General features: G+C 39.2%; 1 protein-coding gene across 2 annotated transcripts in view; it reads right to left on the bottom strand.

The window, feature by feature from the left end:
* Positions 1–24,192, bottom strand: part of adss1 (adenylosuccinate synthase 1) — a 55,052-nt gene that overhangs the window by 26,366 nt on the left and 4,494 nt on the right. The window contains exons 2-7 of one of the 2 annotated variants that reach the window (XM_073039781.1): positions 14,250–14,352; positions 13,246–13,308; positions 8,000–8,050; positions 7,771–7,837; positions 6,755–6,862; positions 5,167–5,248 (exon numbers count right to left, since the gene is read on the bottom strand). In XM_073039781.1, the coding sequence (XP_072895882.1) occupies positions 5,167–5,248; positions 6,755–6,862; positions 7,771–7,837; positions 8,000–8,050; positions 13,246–13,308; positions 14,250–14,352 (474 nt within the window). Of the gene's footprint in view, positions 1–5,166; positions 5,249–6,754; positions 6,863–7,770; positions 7,838–7,999; positions 8,051–13,245; positions 13,309–14,249; positions 14,353–24,192 lie in introns of those variants that run through there. The other variant, XM_073039782.1, reaches the window with a different exon arrangement.

Genomic DNA, 24,192 nt, shown 5'->3' with positions numbered 1-24,192 from the left:
AGGGTCCCAGAACAGACCCCTGAAGCACTCCATTGGTAGAATATGACCTGTCTACAACCGCTCTTTGCCTTCTGTGGGCAAACCAGTTCTGGATCCACAAAGCAATGTCCCCTTGGATCCCATGCCTCCTTACTTTCTCAATAAGCCTTGCATGGGGTACCTTATCATCCATATACACTACATCTACTGCTCTTCCTTCATCAGTATGTTTAGTCACATCCTCAAAAAATTCAATCAGGCTTGAAAGGAATAACCTGCCCTTGACAAAGCTGTGCTGACTATTCCTAATCATATTATACCTCTCCAAATGTTCATAAATCCTGTCTCTCAGGATCTCTCCACCAACTTACCAACCACTGAAGTAAGACCCACTGGTCTACAATTTCCTGGGCTATCTCTACTCCCTTTCTTGAATAAAGGAACAACATTTGCAACCCTCCAATCCTCTGGAACCTCTCCCGTCCCTATTGATGATGTAAAGATCATCGCCAGAGGCTTAGCAATCTCTTCCCTTGCCTCCCACAGTAGCCTGGGGTTCATCTCATTCTTATCCAACTCCAACTTGATGCCTTCCAAAAGCTCCAGCACATACTCTCTCTTAATATCTACATGCTCAAGCTTTTCAGTCTGCTGCAAGTCATCACTATTATTAACAAGAGACTTTTCCATAGTTAATACTGAAGTAAAGTATTCATTAAGTACCTCTGCTATTTCCTCTGGTTCCATACACACTTTCCCACTGTCACATTTGATAGGTCCTATTCTTTCACATCTTATCCTTCTGCTCTTCACATACTTGTAGAATGCCTTGGGGTTTTCCTTAATCCTGCCCGCCAAGGCCTTCTCATGGCCCCTTCTGGCTCTCCTCATTTCCTTCTTAAGCTCCTTCCTGTTAGCCTTATAATCTTCTAGATCTCTAACATCACCTAGCTCTCAGAACCTTTTGTAAGTTTTTCTTTTCTTCTTGACCAGATTTATTACAGCCTTTGTACACCACGGTTCCTGCTCCATACCATAACTTCTCTGTCTCATTGGAACGTACCTATGCAGAGCTTCACACAAATATTCCCTGAACATTTGCAACATTTCTTCCATACTTTTGCTTAAGAACATCTGTTTCCAATTTAAGCTTCCAATTTCCTGCCTGATAGCCTCATAATTCCCCTTACTCCAATTAAACACTTTTCTAACTTGTCTGTTCCTATCTCTCTCCAATGCTATGGTAAAGGAGATAGAATCATGATCACAATCTCCAAAATGCTTTCCCACTGAGAGATCTGACACCTGACCAGGTTCATTTCCCAATACCAAATCATGTACAGCCTCGCCTCTTGTAGGCTTATCTACATATTGTGTCAAGAAACCTTCCTGAACCCACCTAACAAACTCCACCCCATCTAAACCCCTTGCTCTAGGGAGTTGCCAATCTATATTTGGGAAATTAAAATCTCCCATCACGACAACTCTGTTATTATTACACCTTTCCAGGATCTGTTTCCCTATCTGCTCCTCAATATCCCTGTTACTATTGGGCGGCCTATAAAAAACACCCAGTAAAGTTATTGACCCCTTCCTGTTCCTAATCTCCACCCACAGAGACTCCGTGGACAATCCCTCCATGACGTCCACCTTTTCTGCAGCCGTGACACTATCTCTGATCAACAGTGCCATGCCTCCATCTCTTTTGTCTCCCTTCCTGTCCTTTCTGAAACATTTAAAACCCGGCACTTGAAGTAACCATTCCTGTCCCTGAGCCATCCAAGTCTCTGTAATGGCCACCACATCATATCTTCAAGTACTGATCCACGCGCTAAGCTCATCTGCTTTGTTCACAACACTCCTTGCATTAAAGTAGATACATCTCAAACCTTCGGTCTGAGTGCATCCCTTCTCTATCACCTGCCTATCCTTCCTCACACGCTGTCTCCTATCTTTCTCTATTTGAGAGCCAAACGCCTCTTCTCCAGTCTCTTCAGTTTGGCACCTGAGAACATTTCTATCACATACAAACCTTTGATTTCTGTCCACACAAGCAGTCCTCGCATGACCTTTACCCTCCTCCACCTCACCATCCGCTCTAACACTCTGGTTCCCCTCCCCCTGCAAATCTAGTTTAAACTCCCCGGAGCAGCACTAGCTAACCTACCCGCAGGGATGTTAGTTCCCTTCCAGTTCAGGTGCAAACTGTCCTGTCAGAACAGGTCCCACCTTCCCTGGAACAAGGCCCAATTGTCCGGAAACATGAAGCCCTCCCTCCTGCACCATCTCCTTAGCCACGTATTTAGCTGCATTATCTTCCTATTTCTAGCCTCACTAGCACGTGGCACGGGGAGCAATCCTGAGATTGCAACCCTGGAGGTCCTGTCCTTCAACTTTGCACCTAACTCCTTAAACTCTCTTTGCAGGACCTCCTCCTTCTTCCAATCCACGTCACGGGTCCCTACATGGAGCACGACATCTGGCTACTCACACTCCATCCTGAGAATACCGAGAACTTGATCCGAGATATCGTGGACCCTGGCACCAGGGATGCAACAGACCATACGGAATTCTCGACCTCTCCCACAGAACCTCTTATCTGTCCCCCTAACTATCAAATCCCCTATCACTACTGCTCTCCTTTTTTCCCTGCTTCCTTTCTGAGCTGAGGGTCCAGTCTCGGTGCCAGAGACACAACCACTACGTGTCCCCCGTAGGTCGTCCTCGCCAACAGCGTATCAACTCTGATACAATATTATGGGCACAGGGTTTAATACTCCCACATCATGTAACACCCAGTACCATTTCCATTGTGTCAGTACATTCAGTTAGAAGCTAAACCCAAATTAATAATTTCATGCTAACCACCACACTTGCTGCTTTAACTATACAAAGGTTGGATGAGCTAAATTATAGTGTATGGGAATGCATCTCATGTAAAGAACATTTTGTGTGCACCTAGCTTGAAAATCCAGATCATTAAAATGGTCCTGGTGGTCTCCAATGCAATATAAATTCAGTGGAAGGATAATTCAATGAACTGTTCTGACTGCAAGATTTGCAGTCATGCCTACAGCTTAAAAATAGCAGCTTCAGAGCCTCAAGCCCAAGCAAGACATTTGCTATACCCACTACATGCAAGTTGAGAATTTGCTAGCAACCCCTTCTGAGGTTGCTTCAGGTATTTGTTTTACATTGGGTAGAGACAAGGGAAAAGGGAAACAAGATGTGTCTTGATACTTTTCTCATTCTTCACTATCACAGTATCATGTTTCTATGTAAGAAACAGGAATTTTCAGGTGGCAAAACTGAAGAAAATAGATTTACAGGACTAGTAACCTCCTCTAGCTATTAATCCAATTAAGATCTCAACAGTGTGCAAATTTGAACTCCGTTGTGGAAAACTCTTGGTATCATAAATTGTGATCATGACATTGCTAGATTACCGAAAAACACAAGTATTTTGTAAGGTAGGAAATTCAGCATTCATTTGCGCTCCTTACAGTATTAAACTTCTGTCCAATGTCATATGGTCACATGTAACTGCCTTCTGAAGCAGATTATCAGGATATTTATTTTATCGCAACTCAAATTAGACGGTAGCTCTTCAAATGGAAGAACTACACAATCTCAGGTCAACTGAGGAAAGTCAGCAGAGACTTTAGCTGGAGAATGAATTTTTAAAAAAGGAATATGCATTGTTTCTGCTTGACCTTTACATTTTTAACATCTTCAAGATTAGGAAACGCTGATTAAAACTTTTCTCCCTGAAAATTATGATTGTTGTTCCTAGATCCAAGTTTGTGAAGGATTGTTCATTTCTGACCAAACCAGTTGAATCTTTTGAGGAGGTATTATTGGTATAAGGGTTATATTTATTATTTATCATATTTAGAGATACAAAGTGGAACAGACCCTTCAGGCTCAACAAGCCGTCTGGACCAGTAACCATTCGATTTAACCCTAGACTAATCACAGGACAATTTACAATGATCAATTAATCTACCAACCAGTACATCTTTAGAGATGTGGGAGGAACCCCCAAAGAAACCCACATGTTCATGAGGAGGATGTACAAACACTTTACAGATGAAGCAGGAATTGAACTCCGTACTCTGACACTCCGAGCTGTAATAGCATTGCACGAACCACTACTCTATATGGCACCCTAAAATGTTTATTGGTGCTGTCCATTGTATTTTCAGAAGCATGTTATAGGCTCCTCCCATCCATGTACTTATCCAAACATATCTTAAATGTTGAAATCAAACCTGCATCTACCACTTCTGCTGACAGCTCGTTCCACACCTGCACTACCCTTGCCATAAAGTGGATGGACCGAGGAGCCTCTTTCTGTGCTGTAGTGCCCTGCGATTCTATAACTTTTCAATGTTTACTTAAAGGAGAATATTCTTAGCAAACAGTTACTCAGTGTTTATGATGGAGGCATGGCAGCCTTGCTAGTTTTGTGTGGAGCCTCTTGTCGGTGATATTCTTGCAAATATGAGGTCCCAGTGCTTTATGCAGTAAAGGGAGCTTCTCATGAGAGTAATGACACAAAGCGCTTCCCTCTACAAGTTCCTGTCACTGCAGAAATCCAGAACAGATGGATAGTGGGCTTAATTGAGGGTGGTGAGAGACAGAGACAGAGAGATAGATAGTACTGATGCGGGGTCTCAACCTGCAATACGAGGAGTGATTGATAAGTTCGTTGTCTAATGTAGAAGGAGTCAATTTTAGAAAACCTAGCGCATTTATTTTCCAACATAGCCCCCTCCTACATTTACACACTTAGTCCAGCGGTCGTGTAGCATACGGATCTTGGACCTCCAGAAAGTGTCCACAGATGGGTGATTGATAAGTTCGTGGCCTAAGGTAGAAAGAGATGAGTTATACAGCTCTCATTACATGCACATGCAGGTCAAATCTTTGAGTGATTATGCAGAAAGTTCGAAGTAAATAACTCATCTCCCTCTACCTTAGACCACAAACTGATCAATCACCCCTGACGAGTTAGATTAGTTTTGAATCACTCCAACAGAAGGTTACTGTTACAGTTGTAGTATATACACTGTTATGAGAAGTAAATGCATGATGCCATGATATAGTACAGGTGTATTTTCAGATTCAGTTTGATTAACATAACAATAAATATTTTTAGTTAGCAACGTCCCCTCATGCTTTTACCTTTAACTTTTTTAGCTGTCCTTCAACATCGATTTTCAGACTTGGGAACATGGACTGATATTGTTGTGCCAGAAGTTTAAATCTGTCAGAGATACAAAAATTATATAAAACATCTTTATTAGTATCCTTTCCTTTTGTACCTGATATTTCAGCACAGAACATGGTGATTCAGCCTGTTCTGTGTTTGCTTGTTCTGTGCTAGCGTAATCGAACATTACAGAATTTACTGACACACAACCTGCTCAATTCAATGACTGTCTGGCCTCTGAACAAAGATTCCATCCACTAATTAAAGAAATGGCAGAGCTATAATTAAATTGTCAGGCTATTACAGGGTTCATGATGTACCTGGTTGTTTCCAGTGGATACACCTGCCGCATAAATTATATTTAGTTTAAATGACTGCCCGCATGACCCTAGAGACATACAGCACAGAAACAGACTGCTTAGCTCACATTCAATTATTGAGCATCTATCGATACTAATAATATCCAATAGCACTATCCTTTGGTGATTTAAGTACTCATTTAGTTCATTGAACTGAACTGAACATTCCTAGTCTGTTTCAATGACTCTATGGTTTGATGTTTTATATTCCGTGTTTTTCACTTGTTTTTTTGCCGTTTGCGCAATTTGTTCTTTTTTGTGCGCTGGGTATTTTATATTTTCTTTGAATGGGTTCCATGGTATTTCTTCGTTTCATGGCCGTCTGTGGGATGATGAATCTCAGGGTTGTATATTGTATACATACTTTGATAATAAATGTACTTTGACTTTGAATCATTCAAATACTTCTTTAATGTCATGAGAATCTCTGGCAGTTATGCATCCCAGATTCTAACGACCCTATCGGTCAGAGGTTCACAAACTTTTTTAAGCCACGGACCCCTACCATGGACCCCAGGTTGGGAATCCCTGCTCTAGGTGAAACAATTTTGCCGAGATCTTCTCTAATCTTAAGCCCTCTAGTTCCAGACTACTCTGCTATGGAGAAAAGTGTCTTATTGCCTCATCTATAAATGCTTTTCATAATTTTATGTACTTGATCATCATGTGCAAGTTCAAAGTTTAATTCAATGCCCTACTGCAGTCAGACCTTCATTGAATACAAAGTTAAAAATTATCTGCATTTAGTAATGGTCTGCATTAATTGTCCTTATAAGCATAATATTGTCATTTCAGACAACTAAGTATTTTCTGAAATACAATTTTTTGAAATAAATTATCAACTTTTGCACTGACTACATCACATTTAGACAGAATTTATAACAAGTAAGTTCAGGGTTTTTTATGTTAAATCAGCACTAAAAGTATCTATTGTTTGCTTTGCACCAATTTTCTGCTTTAAATCTATTTTTCTCCTCCTTTATCAAATTCAGCAATGCTTAGCCAATATCAAACAACTTATTACAAAACCTATTTCCATGTAGCTACACAGGAGTTGCTTACAAATATTCAACTGTTACTTGGTATTTCTTCCAATTTGGTCAACACACAATACAGACATACAGCACAACCATCACTACCATACTATAGCAGGTTATTCCATTTAAATTCTGATGTTTAACCACAGTTTCTCTGTTGTTACCTGGCACTGAAGTCATTGAAATCAGCCAAAAGGTCACAGACACGAAGACCAGTTCGAGCTGCTTTTGACGAATATGTTGGTCCTATTCCTTTCTTTGTTGTGCCAATACTAGAATAACAACATATAATTCTTCACTGTACTGTGTACAAAAAAGTCTCCTTTATATATTGCATAACAAAAGTGCAACCAGAGTTATCTATTCATGTCAGTTGGTTATACAAGACAATGATTTTTTAAAAAGTGTTTTTTCAAAATTGTGGCAAATAGAATATCTCATTTCAATTTATTCTGCATTATGATCCACTCCCTTTCTGACAAAATTTGTTCTACTAATATGATATTTAATTACTGAAGTTAAGGATATGTTTTCAACTTTGTTAGTCAGGATTAGCAGATTTTCACTGATATTGGGTAGCCTCACAGTGTACCTGAAAAATGAGTCTATCTACATCTGACCTAAAAACAGAGTCATTATAAACAGCACTTGTGACCACTAGTGTATTTGAAAATTTAGCTGTAAGACTGGCTCAGGGTAAAGGACTCTGGCGAGCTGCTGTCAGCAGCCTACACCCCAGGAGGGGTGAAGGGCTTAACTAACTGGAGGCATTTTCACGTAGCTACACAGGAGATAATTACATTCATTCAACTGCTTCTGGATATTTCTTCCAGCTTGGTAAACGCACAATACAAACATACAGCACAATCATCACTACCATGCTGAGTTGTTATAGCAGGTTATTCCATTTAAACTTTGATGTTTAATTCAGTTTCTCTATTGTTACTTGGTACTGAAATCACTGAAGTCAGCCATGTAACAATGAAAACAGACCTTCAAAGGGATTCTTGGTATTTGGTATTTCATACATCAGAATTATTAGATGCCTACAGTCATACTTTTACAATTGGAAGCAACTCTACAAAGTGGAGTTTAGCAGTACACATTGACTGAGTTATTAACATGTAGTAAGATCTAATAGTCTGTTGCAGCACACATTTAACACTGAGACACTTTTTACTTTTTCCCCTCTTGCTCTTGCCGCTGGATTTCTTGGAGCCCATCAACTGCTTGATGAAAATCAAACACTGTCAAATTAAATAGAAAAATAATGTTGAGTTCAAAACTAATGTTTCAATAGGTATACTTTCTGTTTTCTAGGTCTGAGAGAAAACATTAAAGCATTGTCGGCATGATATTTGAAGTTTTACACTTTTAAAATGTTGCTGAAAAGTTTTAAATTAACTTACCTAAATGTGCTCTGTCTGAAATAATGAGTCTCTTCTCCCATTCCTTTAAGCCTGATAAAAAAATGCATTTGAAGATAGGAGATAAATGCAGAATTTAAAACATCATTCATATGCTAAAGGATGAATTCTTGAACTCTCAACATGCTTCACCATAGCCCTTACGCTTTTTTTTGTCTACCACTGCTGGCCTTTCTCTGTAGCTGTAACGCTATATTTTCCACTCTATTTTCTCTCTACTACGATAATGTAATAACGTTTGGCACGATCTGGATGAAGCGTAAAACAAAAACTTTCTATTGTATCTTCGTATATTTGACAAGAATAAACCCAAAAAATAAATATTTGAGACATAGATCAATAGATTTTTTTTTAGCAGAGTTTCTACTTAACTAAAATAAAGCCAGTTGTGTGGGAGCTGACCCACAAGTTTCATGACACCTTTAAAGAATCATAGGATGGTTATAGCATGTGGGATGCCATTTGACTCAAAAATCTATATTGGCACAAGAATAATCAAAACAAGCGCACTCCCCTGCTTTCTCCCCAGATGTCTGCAAATTCATTCCTTTCAGATAATTAACAATTGAATCTGCCTTCACAATTCTCCTAGCCACTTATCCCAGACTTTAATCTCATCAGTCTTGGATCTTTTACAGATCATCTTCATTCTTTGTCCTCTGGTTCATGAGATCCCCCATCAATGGGAACAGTTTTTCTCTACCTACACCATTTATACCCTTCAAGATTTTAAACACTTCCATGAGATCTCCTTGCAATCCCTCTGCTCCAAAGAGAACAACCATAGCATAATTAAAGTTCCTGATCATTGGAATCTTTTTAGTAAAGCTCTTCTGCACCCACTGCAAAGTCTTGACATAAGTGTAGTATCTGGAAAGGGTCGGAATGATCCTTTGTAATCCTTTTACACTTGCATTAATAGAACATAGAATAGTACAGCACATTACACCCCTTCGGCCCACAATGTTGTGCTGATCCTCAAACCCTGTCTCCCATATAACCCCCCCACCTTAAATTCCTCCATATACCTGTCTAGTAGTCTCTTAAACTTCACTAGTGTATCTGCCTCCACCACTGACTCAGGCAGCGCATTCCACGAACCAACCACTCTCTGAGTGAAAGACCTTCCTCTAATATCCCCCTTGAACTTTCCTCCCCTTACCTTAAAGCCATGTCCTCTTTTACTGAGCAGTGGTGCCCTGAGGAAGAGGTGCTGGCTGTCCACTCTGTCTATTCCTCTTAATATCTTGTACACCTCTATCATGTCTCCTCTCATCCTCCTTCTCTCCAAAGAGTAAGGCCCTAGCTCCCTTAATCTCTGATCATAATCCATACTCTCTAAACCAGGCAGCATCCTGGTAAATCTCCTCTGTACCCTTTCCCATGCTTCCACATCGTTCCTATACTGAGGCGACCAGAACTGGACACAGTACTCCAAGTGTGGCCTAACTAGAGTTTTATAGAGCTGCATCAGCGTCTCTTAAACTCTATCCCTCGACTTATGAAAGCTAACACCCCATAAGCTTTCTTAACTACCCTATCTACCTGTGAGGCAACTTTCAGGGATCTGTGAACATGTACCCCCAGATCCCTCTGCTCCTCCACACTACCAAGTATCCTGCCATTTACTTTGTACTCTGCCTTGGAGTTTGTCCTTCCAAGGCACCTCACACTTCTCCGGGTTGAACTCCATCTGCCACTTCTCAGCCCACTTTAAGGATTAAATTAGATCAAGGTGCAAAAATAGATAGAGTGAACAGCCATAATATTATAACCCAGAACGGTAATAGCTAATACAAGGGGTCATAGTTTAAAGGTGATTGGAGGAACGTAAACAGGGAATATCAAAGGTAGATTTTTTTTTTTTTACACAGTGTATTAAGTACATGGAATGCACTGCCAAGTGATGGTGGTAGAGGCTGGTACATTTAAAACATTAAATGACTGTTAGTAAGGTACATGGATGAAAGAAAAATGGTGTGCTACATAGGATGGAAGGGTTAGATTCATGTTGGAGTAGGTTAAAAGGTTGGCTTGACATTGTGGGCTGAAAGGCCTGTGCTGTACCTTTTATGCTCTATTGAGTTATTAGGGTAGGGAAAAGTTGTGACTGCTAAAAATATGAAATATAAAATTGGAATTGATATTTATTCACTATTGAATTTAATGATCAATCTTGAAAGCTGTAAAAGGTCCTGTAAGAAGAGACGGTGGTGTCCTTTGCACTTGCTTTGGATATTTTTGGAATGATATAGGAGGCTAACATAGAGTCAGAGAAAAATACACCACAGAAACAGGCCCTTCAGCCCATCTAGTCCATGCTGTACCATTTGAACTGCCTACTCCTAACAATCTGCACCAGGACCATAGTTCTCCGTAACACCACCATCCATGTACCTATCCAAACTTCTCTTAAATGTTGAAATCAAGCTTGCATGCATCACTTACGCTAGCAGCTCATTCCACGCTCTCATGAACCTTGGAGTGAAAAAGTTTCCCTTCATGTTCCCCATAAAATTTAATCCATGACCTCTAGTTGTAGTCCCACCCAACCTCAGTGGAAAAAGCCTGCTTGCATTTACCCTATGTATACCCTTCAATTTTGTATATCACTATGAAATCTCCCTTCAATCTTCTATGTTCCAAGTAGTAAAGTACTAACCTATTCAATCTTTCCTTATAACTCAGGTCCGCCAGTCCTGGCAACATCTTTGTAAATTTTCTCTGTACTCTTTTAAACTGATTTACTTCTTTCCTCAGGGTAGGTGACCAAAACAGCACATAATACTCCAAATTAGGCCTCACCAACATCTTACACAAATTCAACATAACATCCCATCTCCTATAGTCAATACATTGATCTATGAAGGTCAATGTGCCAAAAGCTTTCTTTATAGCCCTATCGATTTATGATGCCACTTTCAATGAATTATGGACCTGCATTCCCAGATCCCTTTGTTCTACAGTATTCCTCAGTGCCCGAGCGTTCACTGTATAAGATCTACCCTAGTTGGTCCTACTGAAGTACAACCCTCATATTTGTCTGCATTAAATTCTATCTGCCATTTTTCAGCTGGTCCAGACCCAGATAGTCTTCCTTGCTGTCCACTACACTCCCAATCTTGGTGAAATCTGCAAATTTGCTGATCCAATTAACCACAGTATCGTCCAGATCATTGATATAGACAACAAACCACAATGTACCTAGCTAGCACTGATCCCTGTGGCATACCTCTAGTCATAGGCCTCAAGTCAGAGAGCCAACCATCTACTTCCACTCTTTGGCTCCTCCCACTAAGCCTATGTCGAATCCAAATTACTACATCATCTTGAATGCTGAGTGACTGAACTTCCTTGACCAAACTCCCATGTGAGACCTTGTCAAATGTCTTGCTAAATCCATGTAGACAAGATCCACTGCCTTGCCTTCATCAATTTTCCTGGTAACTTCCTCGAAAAACTTTAAGATTGGTTAGACATGACCTACCATGTACAAAGCCAGGTCATCCCTAACCTGTCCATGTCTATGTGAATACTCATATATCTGGTCCTTTAGAATACCTTCAAATAGCTTTCCCAGTACTGATGTCATACTCACAGGCCTATAACTTCCTATTATCTTTAGGGCCTTTCTTACCAATGGACCAACTTGGTCTACCTTCCAATCCTCTGGTACCTCACTTGTCGCTAAGGATGATTTAAATATCTTTACCAGGGCCCCAGCAATTTCCATGACTCCAAATTAAACTGCTCATTTGCCCACACATGATCTATATTCCTTCCTTCCCTGCTTGTTCAAATGACTAAAGGCCTTTTAAACACTGCTGTCATATCTGCTTCCACCACATCCTTTGGCAACACATTTCAGAAACCTGCTACTTTCTGTATTATAAAAAACTTGCCTCATAGCTTCTTTGAAGATTTTTTCTCTCATATTAAAGCTATGTCCTCTAGCATTTGATATTTTTCCTCTAATATTTGACAATACATGTCAAAAAATCCTACAAAATGATTTTTAAAAGATTAATAAACTGAAATAATAATTACACTTGTGAAACTATGATATGGTGACAATAATAGAAGACTCTCTCAAAAAGCACACTTGGGTTGGAGGAACAACACCTTATATTCCGTCTGGGTAGCCTCCAACCTGATAGCATGAACATTGATTTCTCAAACTTCCAGTAATAACCCCATATCTCTTTCACCATTTCAATTTCCCTCTCTCACCTTATCTCTTTACCTGACCATCACCTCCCTTGGGTGCTCCTCCCTCTTTTCTTTCTTTGATGGCCTACTGTCCTCTCCTATCAGATTCCCAGTTCTCCAGCCCTCTATCTCTTTTACCATTCAATTTCCCAGCTCTTTACTTCACCCCTCACCTCTCTCGGTTTTACTTGTCACCTTGTGTTTCTTCTCCACTTCCCCCCACCTTCTAACTCTGAGTCCTCATCATTTTTTCCCTCCATTCCTGATGAAGGGACTTGGGCCAAAGCATCGACTATACTCTTTTCCATAGATGCTACCTGGCCTGCTGAGTTCTTCCAGCATTTTGTGTATTGCTTGGATTTCCAGCATATGGAGATTTTTTCTTGTTTGTTAACAATAATATATGTAGGGTGACTTAAAAGACAGAATATATTTAGTTAAAGTTAAGGAAGAGAAAAGCTATTATATCACCAGCTGCATTCTATAGATGGGGAGGAAATAGTAGCAAAAGAATTGCCAGCATATTACAAAGAGATGCAATAACTAAGAAAACAAAGGACCTCAATTACCCCAATATGCAGGGATAAAAGGCCAAAAGTCTAAGGAATTCTTAAAAGCAGTAAAAACAAAACTTTCTTGATCAGTGTGCTTTCAGTCTAACAAAGAAATATAATACAGAATAGACATTAAAGCAATCATGCATCAGAAATCTGCATTTGGGGAGCAGTGATCATGATATCACTAAGTTTAAAATAATTATAGACAAGGACAAAAAGCATTTAAACATGAATATATTTAGCTAGAGGAGGCTATATCCAAGTGAGATAAAATGCATCTTGTCCATTTACTTTTGAACCTACAATTGGCAAGTTAAACAGTAATGATGAAAATTAAGTATTCCCAGGTGACTAGAGGTGTTTCCTGCACATCTAAAACTATAGACATAGAAATATTGTCACACAAGGGAGTATTTTTTTGCATGTTACAAAGGAACGATGCTTAATTTGGAACTAAAATACCTTTCTTTTCATTTCTCTCAGCTTCTTCAAACAATCCAGGCAGATGTATTACAACACCATTCCCTAAAGTAGTAAAAACAGTGAGAGATATTGGTACAGCTAGATATTGCAATCTATAATACGTTAAAAGTTCATCAAAAGTCTTAAGTGATTTCAGCTTACAGTCAATGGCCTAGAACATCCTTCTCTACAGAAGTGTAACTTTTCTAGCAGAATAAAGAGCCCTGAGCATTAATTTCTTTTGGTGTGAAATTCAAGTTCTTTGAAGATAATAATTTTCCCCACTATAACATGAAATGGCATTAAAATCTGCTTCAATTTTATTTATTTCTGTATGGAGGATAGAGTTTTAATGATTTTGTTATCCAGTCTCTGTAGTTCGATTACGCCTCAGTAACATCCTCCCATCTCTGCAAATTAATGTCCAACTTTTTCTGAAAATAATGAACCACATTATCATTTTTTGTACATTCCTGGGTACAACTATTTGAGTTAAGATGTTCTTGTTAAATGTACTGTATATCAAATCATTTTAACTAAAAAAGACAGTGCTAAGTTACATCTGTGTAATGCAAGTATATAGAATCTTTCTGTCTTTGATGTCTTTGTTTTTCTATGGATCTCAATGACATGAGAAAAAGTACATCAGTGATCAAAGATCCCTACCAATCTCTTGTCTCAGTGTTGACTTTCCTTGTTGTTTGTATACTAATTTCTATGCTTATTGTCATTGGTAAGGAGATCATTGAGAACTCTGACCTCATTCTCTCGATGTTTCAAGCTTCCCATTGAAGTTACATAATAATCTCCAGAACAGATTTGGTAAACAATTTTTCTCCATCTAATCTAAGAATGCTGGTGAACAGTATTTTGCAAAGGCTATTTCTTAACAGTATGAAAAAGGATGATCCACATACCTTTTTGATCCAAGCAATAGTAACATTTGTCCATATTTACATTAAATTCAAACTTATATTTTATATTCACTGAATCAGTTTACTTACCTAAAAATGAAATAGCTTTTGGGTTAATAATGCCACTTGGGAAAAGATGGAACTTGTATTCTTTCCCATCCACCACAACAGTGTGGCCAGCATTGTTTCCACCCTGTAACACAGTCAAAGTTGTAAATTAGTGTTTGTAGTGAAATTATAAAGGTGAAATTGTACTTGAAAAAATTTGTACTTTAGTAATTTCCAAGTTGAGGTGCTTTAACAATACAGAAAATGATCTAAACAATTGTATATCAAACGCCCTGACAGATACACAAGGGTTGTTGCATAAACTGTGAAGTCTCTCTGCACACTTCTTTAGTATCCGAGGATGCAGGTTATTGAACTGCCATTGGATATATCCTTCAGATGCAATTGAATGTGCAAGACATGTGAGATCATAGTGAGGTATTTGTTGGGTGTGGGGTGATGGTTAGGACCTGAGGGAATGGTAAAACTGAGGATGTTTAGGTAGTGTTGGTTGGCTTCACATCAGAGTGAACAGGTGAGTTGGCCAGAGATCAATATTGTATGAAAATAATGACAACTGGGTGGTTGATACTGTGGCTGAGGAGCCTAAAGGAGGGGTATTTATTAATTGCAATGATACGCTTGAATTAACCAATAAGGAATGAGGATTTGCATAGGTTATTGAATTTATAATTTAACCTTTTGATGAACCTTCAAAGATTCACACTAAGCGCTATGCATGCAAAATTCTGAGATTAAATGCCAGATTACTCAGTGTTGGAAGCAGGAGATTATGAAGTAATGAAACTACTTATCAAAATAAATCTCTGTGAAAAGCATGGTCATGACATCAATTGCATGCTACATGGTAACTGAAGTCACTAAGTACGCACAATAACCTCCATGAGTGTGTGTGACATACACATAAAGAACTATACTACAACATACTGTATATCAGTGCATTAAGCAGACTGTTTAATTCCACCCCACTCCTTTACCTCCCGTCTTCAGAGAAGTACTAAATTCTCTTCATGATTCACTACAGTTGCACACTCTTGAGTTTCACAACTTAGTATTAGACTCCATGTGACAAAACACATAGAGTTCCAGTGTGCTGAAAGACCAGACCACTTCAAAAGGCTGCAGGTGAAAAACTGAATATCATGATCAATACATAGACTCTTCAGGTATATATTAATTTTGGATTATGGCTGTAACAAATATAGACAGACGAGGTGGAGAAGTGTTTGGTGGGAATGGGTAGTGAACAAAAGATGCCAAGGAATATGAAAGTTATCTCACAACAAGCTCAGAAGGGCTATTTGTTCTGAAAGGCAGGGACACTTTGGATTGTGTATTTATCCCCCAGTGATATTACTTGGATTGCAATGGAATTTTGATTTTTGAATTAGGAGATTGTAGGTGCTAATTCCTAATTCCAAATCATGGGGAAAATAGCTGAGCAGGAAGAAGCTGCTAAGGCCATTTCAACAACTTAAAAACTTTCTGGAATTCCCATGGGCATGAAAGAAGAATGGTTTTTTTCCTGGACTAATCAAGGAATTCTGCTGACCAAGTCTTGCTGTTCCCTGTAGCATTAAAATTAGTGTCAATGTCTCATCTCTGGCTCTAGTACTTTTTCACAGGGACTATTTCATAATGACCCATGTGATTTTTCACTTCCTGCCTTGTTATCACTTGTGTTGCCTTTGGTCACTAGGTTGTTTTACTTTATTCAAAAGTTAGCATCTCAAGTACCCTCAGTAAAGTAGTGACATAATCAAAGACTCTGCCCACTTTGGACATTTCACTCCCCCATCACATCAGGCAGAAAATACAAAAGCTTGAAAAACTCATACCACCAGGCTTAAGAATAACTTCAATTCTGCTGTTCTTAGACTCTTGAACAGACCTCTTTGCATGATGACAGATTCTTCACCTCACAATCTACCTTGTAATGATCTTGCATTTTATTATATATCTTTACTTTCTTTGTAGCTGCTACAGTATATTCTGTATGTTATTGTTTTACCTTTTTCTACCTCAATGCACTGTATCTTGGTACATGTGACAATAATAAACCAATACCAATGTATAGTGCATTGGACCAAGTGGTGCTCTATCCAACCTGTGGACTACCAATGCCCTGTACACTAACCCTGTGGCCACATGTGCCTGGTAGATGGGCCAGATGGCGATATTCACTCTGCAATTCTTCCATAAGGCTGTGAGCTGCAAGTAGCAACCAGCCTGCCTGTGGATCCTGAATCCCATCCTAACCCACTTCAGACCAGAAGGCCTTCAGGATGATGCCACAGTTCAAATTTGAAGATAATTAAAATCAAACAGTTTAAGTAATTCAAACAATCATTTCAGTTGAAAACTGAATTAATAAATATAAAGTGAAATAAAGAAACAAATCAAACTTAAGTTGAACTTATTTTTTCAATGAATCTTTATCCTTGTATGCCAGGCACTCCTAGTGTATACAGCTGAAGGGTCAGATTCAATGTGCATTTGACCATCAGCTCAGCATGTTTCAGAGCTGTCACTGGCTCAAGTGTTGAATCCAGTGGGCATAGTGGGAGGTTCAGTCTCTGTCATTGTGGAATAGCTCTTTAGTATCCCTACTCACTCTACCAAGGAGAATGCATTAAATGACTTTTTTTTGTGCGTGTGTCAGCATATCATTCATTATCTGGAGCAGTGGATATGCCATTGCTGTATACTACAAAGGAGTACAAATCATAGTGGTCTGGCTAAGGAAGCTGGCTTCAGTACTTCAATCTGTACAACACAGCCACATAAGAAGTTAAACAATAAATGTTATTTTATCACACATGTCTGAGACTTGCTGAAACTGATTCCCATCTTTGTACATATTATTCATGTACTGTATTTCAGGGATCACCATTTGGCACAGAAATATGACTTCACTAATGGTAGCATGTAGAAAAGCGCACAAATAGTCTGACAATATTTTTAAAAATATTCAAACAGCTTTCTGAAGCTTTTTTTAAACTTCAATCTCAAAAAACAACAATTGGGATTGAGTTTCTGAATGAGTTTATAATAGCGTCTAATCATGCAATGAAACCTTGATATGTCTGGTGTGACTAATGACATGGATTTATATCTTGTGTGGCTGCCAATAACAAACATTTAACTGACCTTCTCAAGTTCTTACTTAGCACTCCAATCTGACCTTTAGCTACTCCACAAGGAAAAACTGGATCAGATATTTTGGCTTAATAAACAGCAAGATAATAACAGTGCATAAGTGTAGAACATGTTGAATAAACAACCTACATTTTCATAGGGGATTGTGAAAGATATGGGATAGACATACCAATTCGAATCTTGGGAAAACTAAATAAAATTTGGGTTAGAAAGCCAACTCACATTTACTGTTTTTCTAGTATAAAAAAATCAGCATAAACACCATGCTGTGATTGAAGTGAAGAGAATTGTTCAGGTCACAATATTGTAGCAAATCCAAGGTATTTGAAAGCCAATAAATAAATATAAAGTAGGATTCTTGAACTTAATGTGGAAATTGAACTTAGTAACTGCTACAATCAATTAATCTAATACCATATCAAGTTATCAAGTGACAACAGATATGAATGCAACATTTATTTAGAAGGAACCTAAACTGCATTCAGGGATATCCTTAGTTAGTTGTTTTAAGCCCGTAACAGTTTCTTTTAGGTCAATTTCTGGCTGTGGTAACCGCTGTTGTTTTTTAAAACAACGCACTCTTTTGCAAATATAGACAGTCTCTCCTCTCGAATTTACAACATGGGAGATTGCTTGGTTTGTCATTAGTGCTGGGACATTAGAAGAAGGAATAGCAGCAGGTCAGCATAATGAACACCTTTTTAAGTGTTGTGGTGAGGAATGGAATAGCGGACAACACTGAAGTTCTAGAAGAAATCATGTATCTTGCTTCCAGTAAACCGAGTTATTTCCCACCTGTGCTGCATCATGTGCCAGTCAAGTAAAAAGCTGCAACAGCAACCTCAAAGTTCACTCTAAATTTAATATCATAAACTTATTATTATAAATTTATTTCAATTCTGACACCAAGCCATATTGTCTCTGGCTCTGAAGGCTGGTGTGGAATTACTTCTGTACATACAGCCTACCAGTACTAAAACTCCCATTAATCATTAGAATTTGCATTCTGGTATTAACGGATGGAAGGTTTCACTTCATTTATATAGGCATATATTTTCTGATCACTCTGGATCTGGTTAAATGCTCAAACAACACTTAAAGCACAGATCGGCCTATTTACTTTACCGATACTTGATGAACTTTGAGGTATACAACTGACGAGACAAAATGCTGGGCAATAATCTACATTCTGCTCTATCCAGAGGCTGCCTAATGACCAAAAAAGCTTACTATTAATAGAGAAGGTCTTAAAATGTTAAGAAATGAAAGGTTTTCAAAGTACAAGACATTAAGTAATTCAGATTTTATATTCTTTCATCAATAAAACCACCAGTCTTAAAATCCCAGTTTGATAGAAAAAGCGCTGAAATGGAACTATTCAATTTTAATAACTATAAATTGTTCTTCTATTACATGACTTTCAAACTGATGGAAATCTACTTTAGAAATGCTTTAACACAGATATCAACTGGATTGTATTCCTGTGCTCCATGGTAATTGTCCACATTCTAACCAATTGCATTTTCTGATGCAATACACTTGATAACAATCTGCAATCTGTTGAAGGCCAGTTCAGTGGCGTACAGGTCTGGTGACCGAGTAAAATACAAGAGGACCAGGTATGACCTCCGGAAAGCTATCTCACACGTGAAAGTACAATTCCAGACCAAACTTGAATCACTGAAGGATGCTTGATAACTGTAAAGGGCATTGATGCTATCACCTCCTACAAAGTGAAACCAAGTGACATAGGTGACAAGGTTTTGCTCCCAGATGAGTTCAGTGCCTTTCATGCTTGCTTTGACTATCAAAACCTTCATTATCTCCCACAGCCTGATGACCCTGTGATTTCAGTCTCAGAGGCCAACATGAAAGCACCCTTCAGGAGGGTGTACCCAAGGAAAGCATCCGGCCCAGACAGGGTTCTTGACCAAGTAGTAAAGACCTACATTGATCAATTGGCTGAAGTGTTCACTGATATTTTTAACCTCTCGCTTCGGCAGTCTGAGGTAACCCACCAACTTCAAACAGGTTTCAATTATGCCAGTGCCTAAGAAGAACATGGCAACGTGCCTGAATGACTATCGTCCAGTAGCACTTATACTGACTGTGATGAAATGCTTTGAGAGTTTGGTGATGAAACATATCAACTCCTGTCTGAGAGGTGACTTGGATCCACTCCAATTTGCCTACTGTCACAAGAATTCAACAGCAGATGCCGTTTTACTGGCTCTTCACTCAACCATGAAGCATCCGGATAGTGAAATTGCATTCAGCAGGATGCTCTTCACTGACTACAGCTGAGCATTCAATACTATCATCCCCTCAAAACTACAAGAACTATCCCTCAATAATTCCTTTATAACTGAATCCTTGATTTCCTCACTTGCAGACCCTGGTCAGTTTGGATTGGCAATAACACCTCCTCTTCAATCTCCGTCAGCACAGGTGCACCGAAAGGCTGTGTGCTTAGCTTCCTGCGCTGCTCATTTTAAACTTATGAGTGTGTGGCTAAACACAGCTCTAATGCCATATTCAAGTTTGCTGATGACACTACTGTCGTAGGTGGTGATGCATATAGGAGGGAGATAAAAAATCTGGCTGAATGGTGTCATAACAACAACCTCTTACTCCATGTTGCCAAGACCACAGATTGGATTATTGACATTAGGAGGAGGAAACCAGAGGTCCATGAGTCAGACCTCATCAGAGGTGGAAAAGGTCAACAACCTTAAATTCCTCAGTGTTATTATTTCAGAGGATCCTGTCCTGCACCCAGCACATAAATGCAATTACGAAGAAAGCATGGCAGTGCTTCCACTTCCTTCAGCATGACATCTAAAACTTTTGACAAACTTCTGTAGATGTGTAGTCGAGAGTATATTGACTGGCTGCATCACAGCCTGGTGTGAAAACACCAATGCTCATTAATGGAAAATCCCACAATAAGTAGTGGGTATGGGCCAGTTCATCACAGGTAAAACCCTCCTAAACATTGAGCACATCCACACGAAGCAGTGTCACAGGAAAGCAGCATACATCATCAGGGATCCCCACCACTCAGGACGTGCTCTCTTATTGCTGCTGCCATCAGGAAGAAGGTACTAGAGCCTCAGCACTCAAAGCACCATGTTCAGGAACAGTTATTACCCCTCAACCATCAGGCTCTTGAACCGAAGGGGGTAACTTGCAATGACTTTTCATCTCATGTTCTCGATATTTATTGCTTATTTATTTTTATTATTATTTTTTCTTTCTGTATTTGCACTGTCTGTCTTTTGCACACTGGTTGAACACCCAAGTTGCTGCTGTCTATCATTGATTCTATTATGAATTTATTGAATATGCACACAAGAAAATGAATCTCAGTATTGTATATGGTGAGATATATGTGATTTGTTAATAAATTAACATTGAATTTTGATCCATTGTCTCAAAATTGCTTCAAAATTCAACACTTCGGGTACCAAAAATAAAATGGTATTTTACATCGAGGGAATTATGTAAAACAAATGCTAAATAATATCACTATATTTTTAAAGCAAATCCTCCGTAGAGCTATCTCAATGACAAGTTAGTGATATTATCTCAGATTATCTTGCAAACTCGACAAGCGGAATTGTACATTTTCCTAAAGTTATACTGTGTTTCACACGTCTAGATGGTTCTTAATAAATTGATATTGTTATGTTAATAAATATTACTGAAATAATGATGTTCGAGTCATTATAAGGGATTTAGTTAAATTTCCAACTAAAGACAACAAAAGGATCTTAACAGAGGGTGAGATGTACAGTATATGGAATATACTATTAGAGTGGAAGTAGATTCTAGAATGTTATCCTGACTGCAGTCGGAGTAACTCTGCTTGCTGATTAAGCAGGGTGGCTTGGGTCAAACATTCTGGTGATCAGCATTAGAGGAGCAAAGAATCTGCTTAGATCCAGAATGCAGTCCATACATGACTGTGTCTACCCGTGGACAAGATGGTCCTGTGTATCAGACAATCAGGTATCTAAGGACTCACTACTTCGTAAACAGCATTACATATATATATAGAAATCATTATTGGTGCAAGATGTCAAAAAGAAATAAAATCCCTAAGAAGACCAATAAATGCAATTTAGGACTTTTAGAAATATACCAAAACGAACACATGACCAACATAAAACCTACATCTTTTCCTGTTCAAACATATTGCTGTGTTATAATGTTAACAAACATATAAAATTTATTGAATATACTTTTAAAGCTCTTATTACTGCCTCTCAAAGACACCCATTAGTTTAAAATTTCGGAATAACTAATCTACAAACCATTAGTTGAAGATCAATGTTACATTGACTATTACTAGACAAAGGTACAGTTTACCATTCGTTTATACTTTGAGCGATCTTTCTTTGGCATCTATTCTATACCTAGCAAAATGTGATAGTATTTAGATAGGTAGATTCTGACAATTGCCCCCTTAGTATGTTCCTGAGGCACGTATATATAATTATAATTCATTATATCCATTTTGTGATATAGCAGCAAGACAGCCCACACTCAATTTGTAAAGTTTCCTTGTTAAATTAAACTTTCTTATACTTTAAGCCCTTAAATACATTAATCCTAACTCCTTTTTAGATAGGTTCTTCAGATGACTTGCTTCGACTCTGGTTTTGTGGACCCTGGGGTATCTAACAAGGTCAGTGTGGGAATCTGATGGGGCAAGAGAAGGCTGAAAGGGCAGATGGATGAGTAATCTGTGAAGTGAAGCTTGAGCAAGACTTCTGCATGTTTTTGATGTTTAGCTTCAAGGTTCTCAAGAGTATCCAAATGCCCCCACTCCACTTTGAGTAATTATGGGCTAGAAGCTTCTAGAAAATGTTGGGATGGTGTACTCCAGGGAAGCTTTGCATAATCGTTCGACCTTTTTCTGTTTGGTAGTCTCTTCCCACGACAGATCTTGAACAAGAGTATCTGTTTCAGGACTCTGGTGTCCAGTATACAAGTTATCTGACCTTGCCAACAATTGACTGAGCATGACTGGTTCTGGAATATTAAGTGTGTAGTAGAGAAAGGTGAGGCGGAACAAGTGATAAGGAGGACACATGTACAGATGGATGGTCTGACGGAACATGGAGTTAAATGTGCAGAAAGAATAAGTAAATTTAGGAAGGACAACAAAATTCAAGAGGCGTATAGCCCGATGGGAGTTCGGGGAGCTGGGTTAAGCACAATAGGCAGCGATTTAAACAGAGAGAGGAGAAATGGGCTAAAAATTCTATATCTGAATGCACGAAGTGTCAGAAATAAGGCGGATGAGCTTGAAGCTCAGGTGCGAATGGGTAACTATGATGTTGTTGGGATAACGGAGACATGGCTGCAGGGAGATCAGACCTGGGAAATGAATGTACAAGGGTGTACGTGCAATCGTAGGGACAGAAATGTGGGCAGAGGGGGTGGGGTGGCCCTGTTGGTGAGGAATGAGATTCAGTCCTTTGCAAGGGGGGACATAGGATCAGGAGAAGTAGAGTCTGTGTGGAGAGAACTGAGGAACAGTAAGGGCAAAAAGACCCTAATGGGTGTTGTCTACAGGCCACCAAACAGTAGCATGGATATTGGGTGCAAGTTGAATAGGGAGTTAACATTGGCATGTGGCAAAGGTAATGTCGCAGTAGTTATGGGGGATTTCAACATGCAGGTGAACTGGGAGAATCAGGTTTGGTGCTGGACCCCAGGATAGGGAGTTTGTAGAGTGCCTACGGGATGCATTCTTGGAACAGCTTGTACGAGAGCCGACCGGGGACAAGGCTATTCTGGATTTAGTCTTGTGTAATGAACAGGATTTGATAAGCGATCTTGAAGTAAAGGAGCCATTAGGAGGTAGTGATCATAATATGATAAGTTTTTATCTGCAATTTGAGAAGGATAAGGGCAGATCGGAGGTGTCAGTGTTGCAGTTGAACAGGGGAGACTATGGAGCCATGAGGGAGGAGCTGGCCAAAGTTAACTGGACGGATATCCTAGCAGAAAAGACAGTGGAACAGCAATGGCAGGTATTCTTGGGAATAATGCGCAAGGTGCAAAATCAGTTCATCCCCCGGAGAAGGAAGGATTCAAAGGGGGGAAAGGGGCCACAGTGGTTGACAAAGGAAGTCAGAGATTGCATAGCATTAAAAAAAAGAAAGTATGACAGAGCTGAGGTGAGTGGGAGGACAGATGATTGGGAAATTTTTAAGGAACAACAGAGCTTAACTAAAAAGGAAATACGGGGAGAAAAAATGAGGTACGAATGCAAGTTAGCCAGGAATATAAAGGAGGATAGCTAAAGCTTTTTTAGGTATGTGAAGAGAAAGAAGATAGTTAAGAACAATGTTGGGCCCTTGAAGAATGAATTGGGTGAAATTGTTACGGGAAACAGAGAAATGGCAGAAGAATTTAATAAGTACTTTAGATCTGTCTTCACTAGGGAAGACACAAGCAATCTCCCAGATGTATGGATGGGCCAAGGACATAGGGTAACAGAGGAAATGAAACATATTGACATTAGGAAGGAAACGGTGATGGGTAGACTGATGGGACTGAAGGCTGACAAATCCCCAGGTCCAGAGGGTCTGCATCCTAGGGTACTAAAGGAGGTGGCCCTGGAAATTGCGGATGCATTGGTAATCATTTCCCAATGTTCCTTAGATTCAGGATCAGTTCCTGAGGATTGGAGAATGGCTAATGTTATCCCACTTTTTAACAAAGGAGGGAGGGAGAAAACAGAGAACTATCGTCCTGTCAGCCTAACATCAGTAGTGGGGAAGATGCTAGA

Source organism: Hemitrygon akajei, chromosome 3 (genome assembly GCF_048418815.1).
Source record: "Hemitrygon akajei chromosome 3, sHemAka1.3, whole genome shotgun sequence".
In the NCBI taxonomy this organism is placed as follows: domain Eukaryota; kingdom Metazoa; phylum Chordata; class Chondrichthyes; order Myliobatiformes; family Dasyatidae; genus Hemitrygon; species Hemitrygon akajei.
Note: the sequence above shows the minus strand (reverse complement) of the source record. Positions and strands in the feature narration are given on the sequence as shown.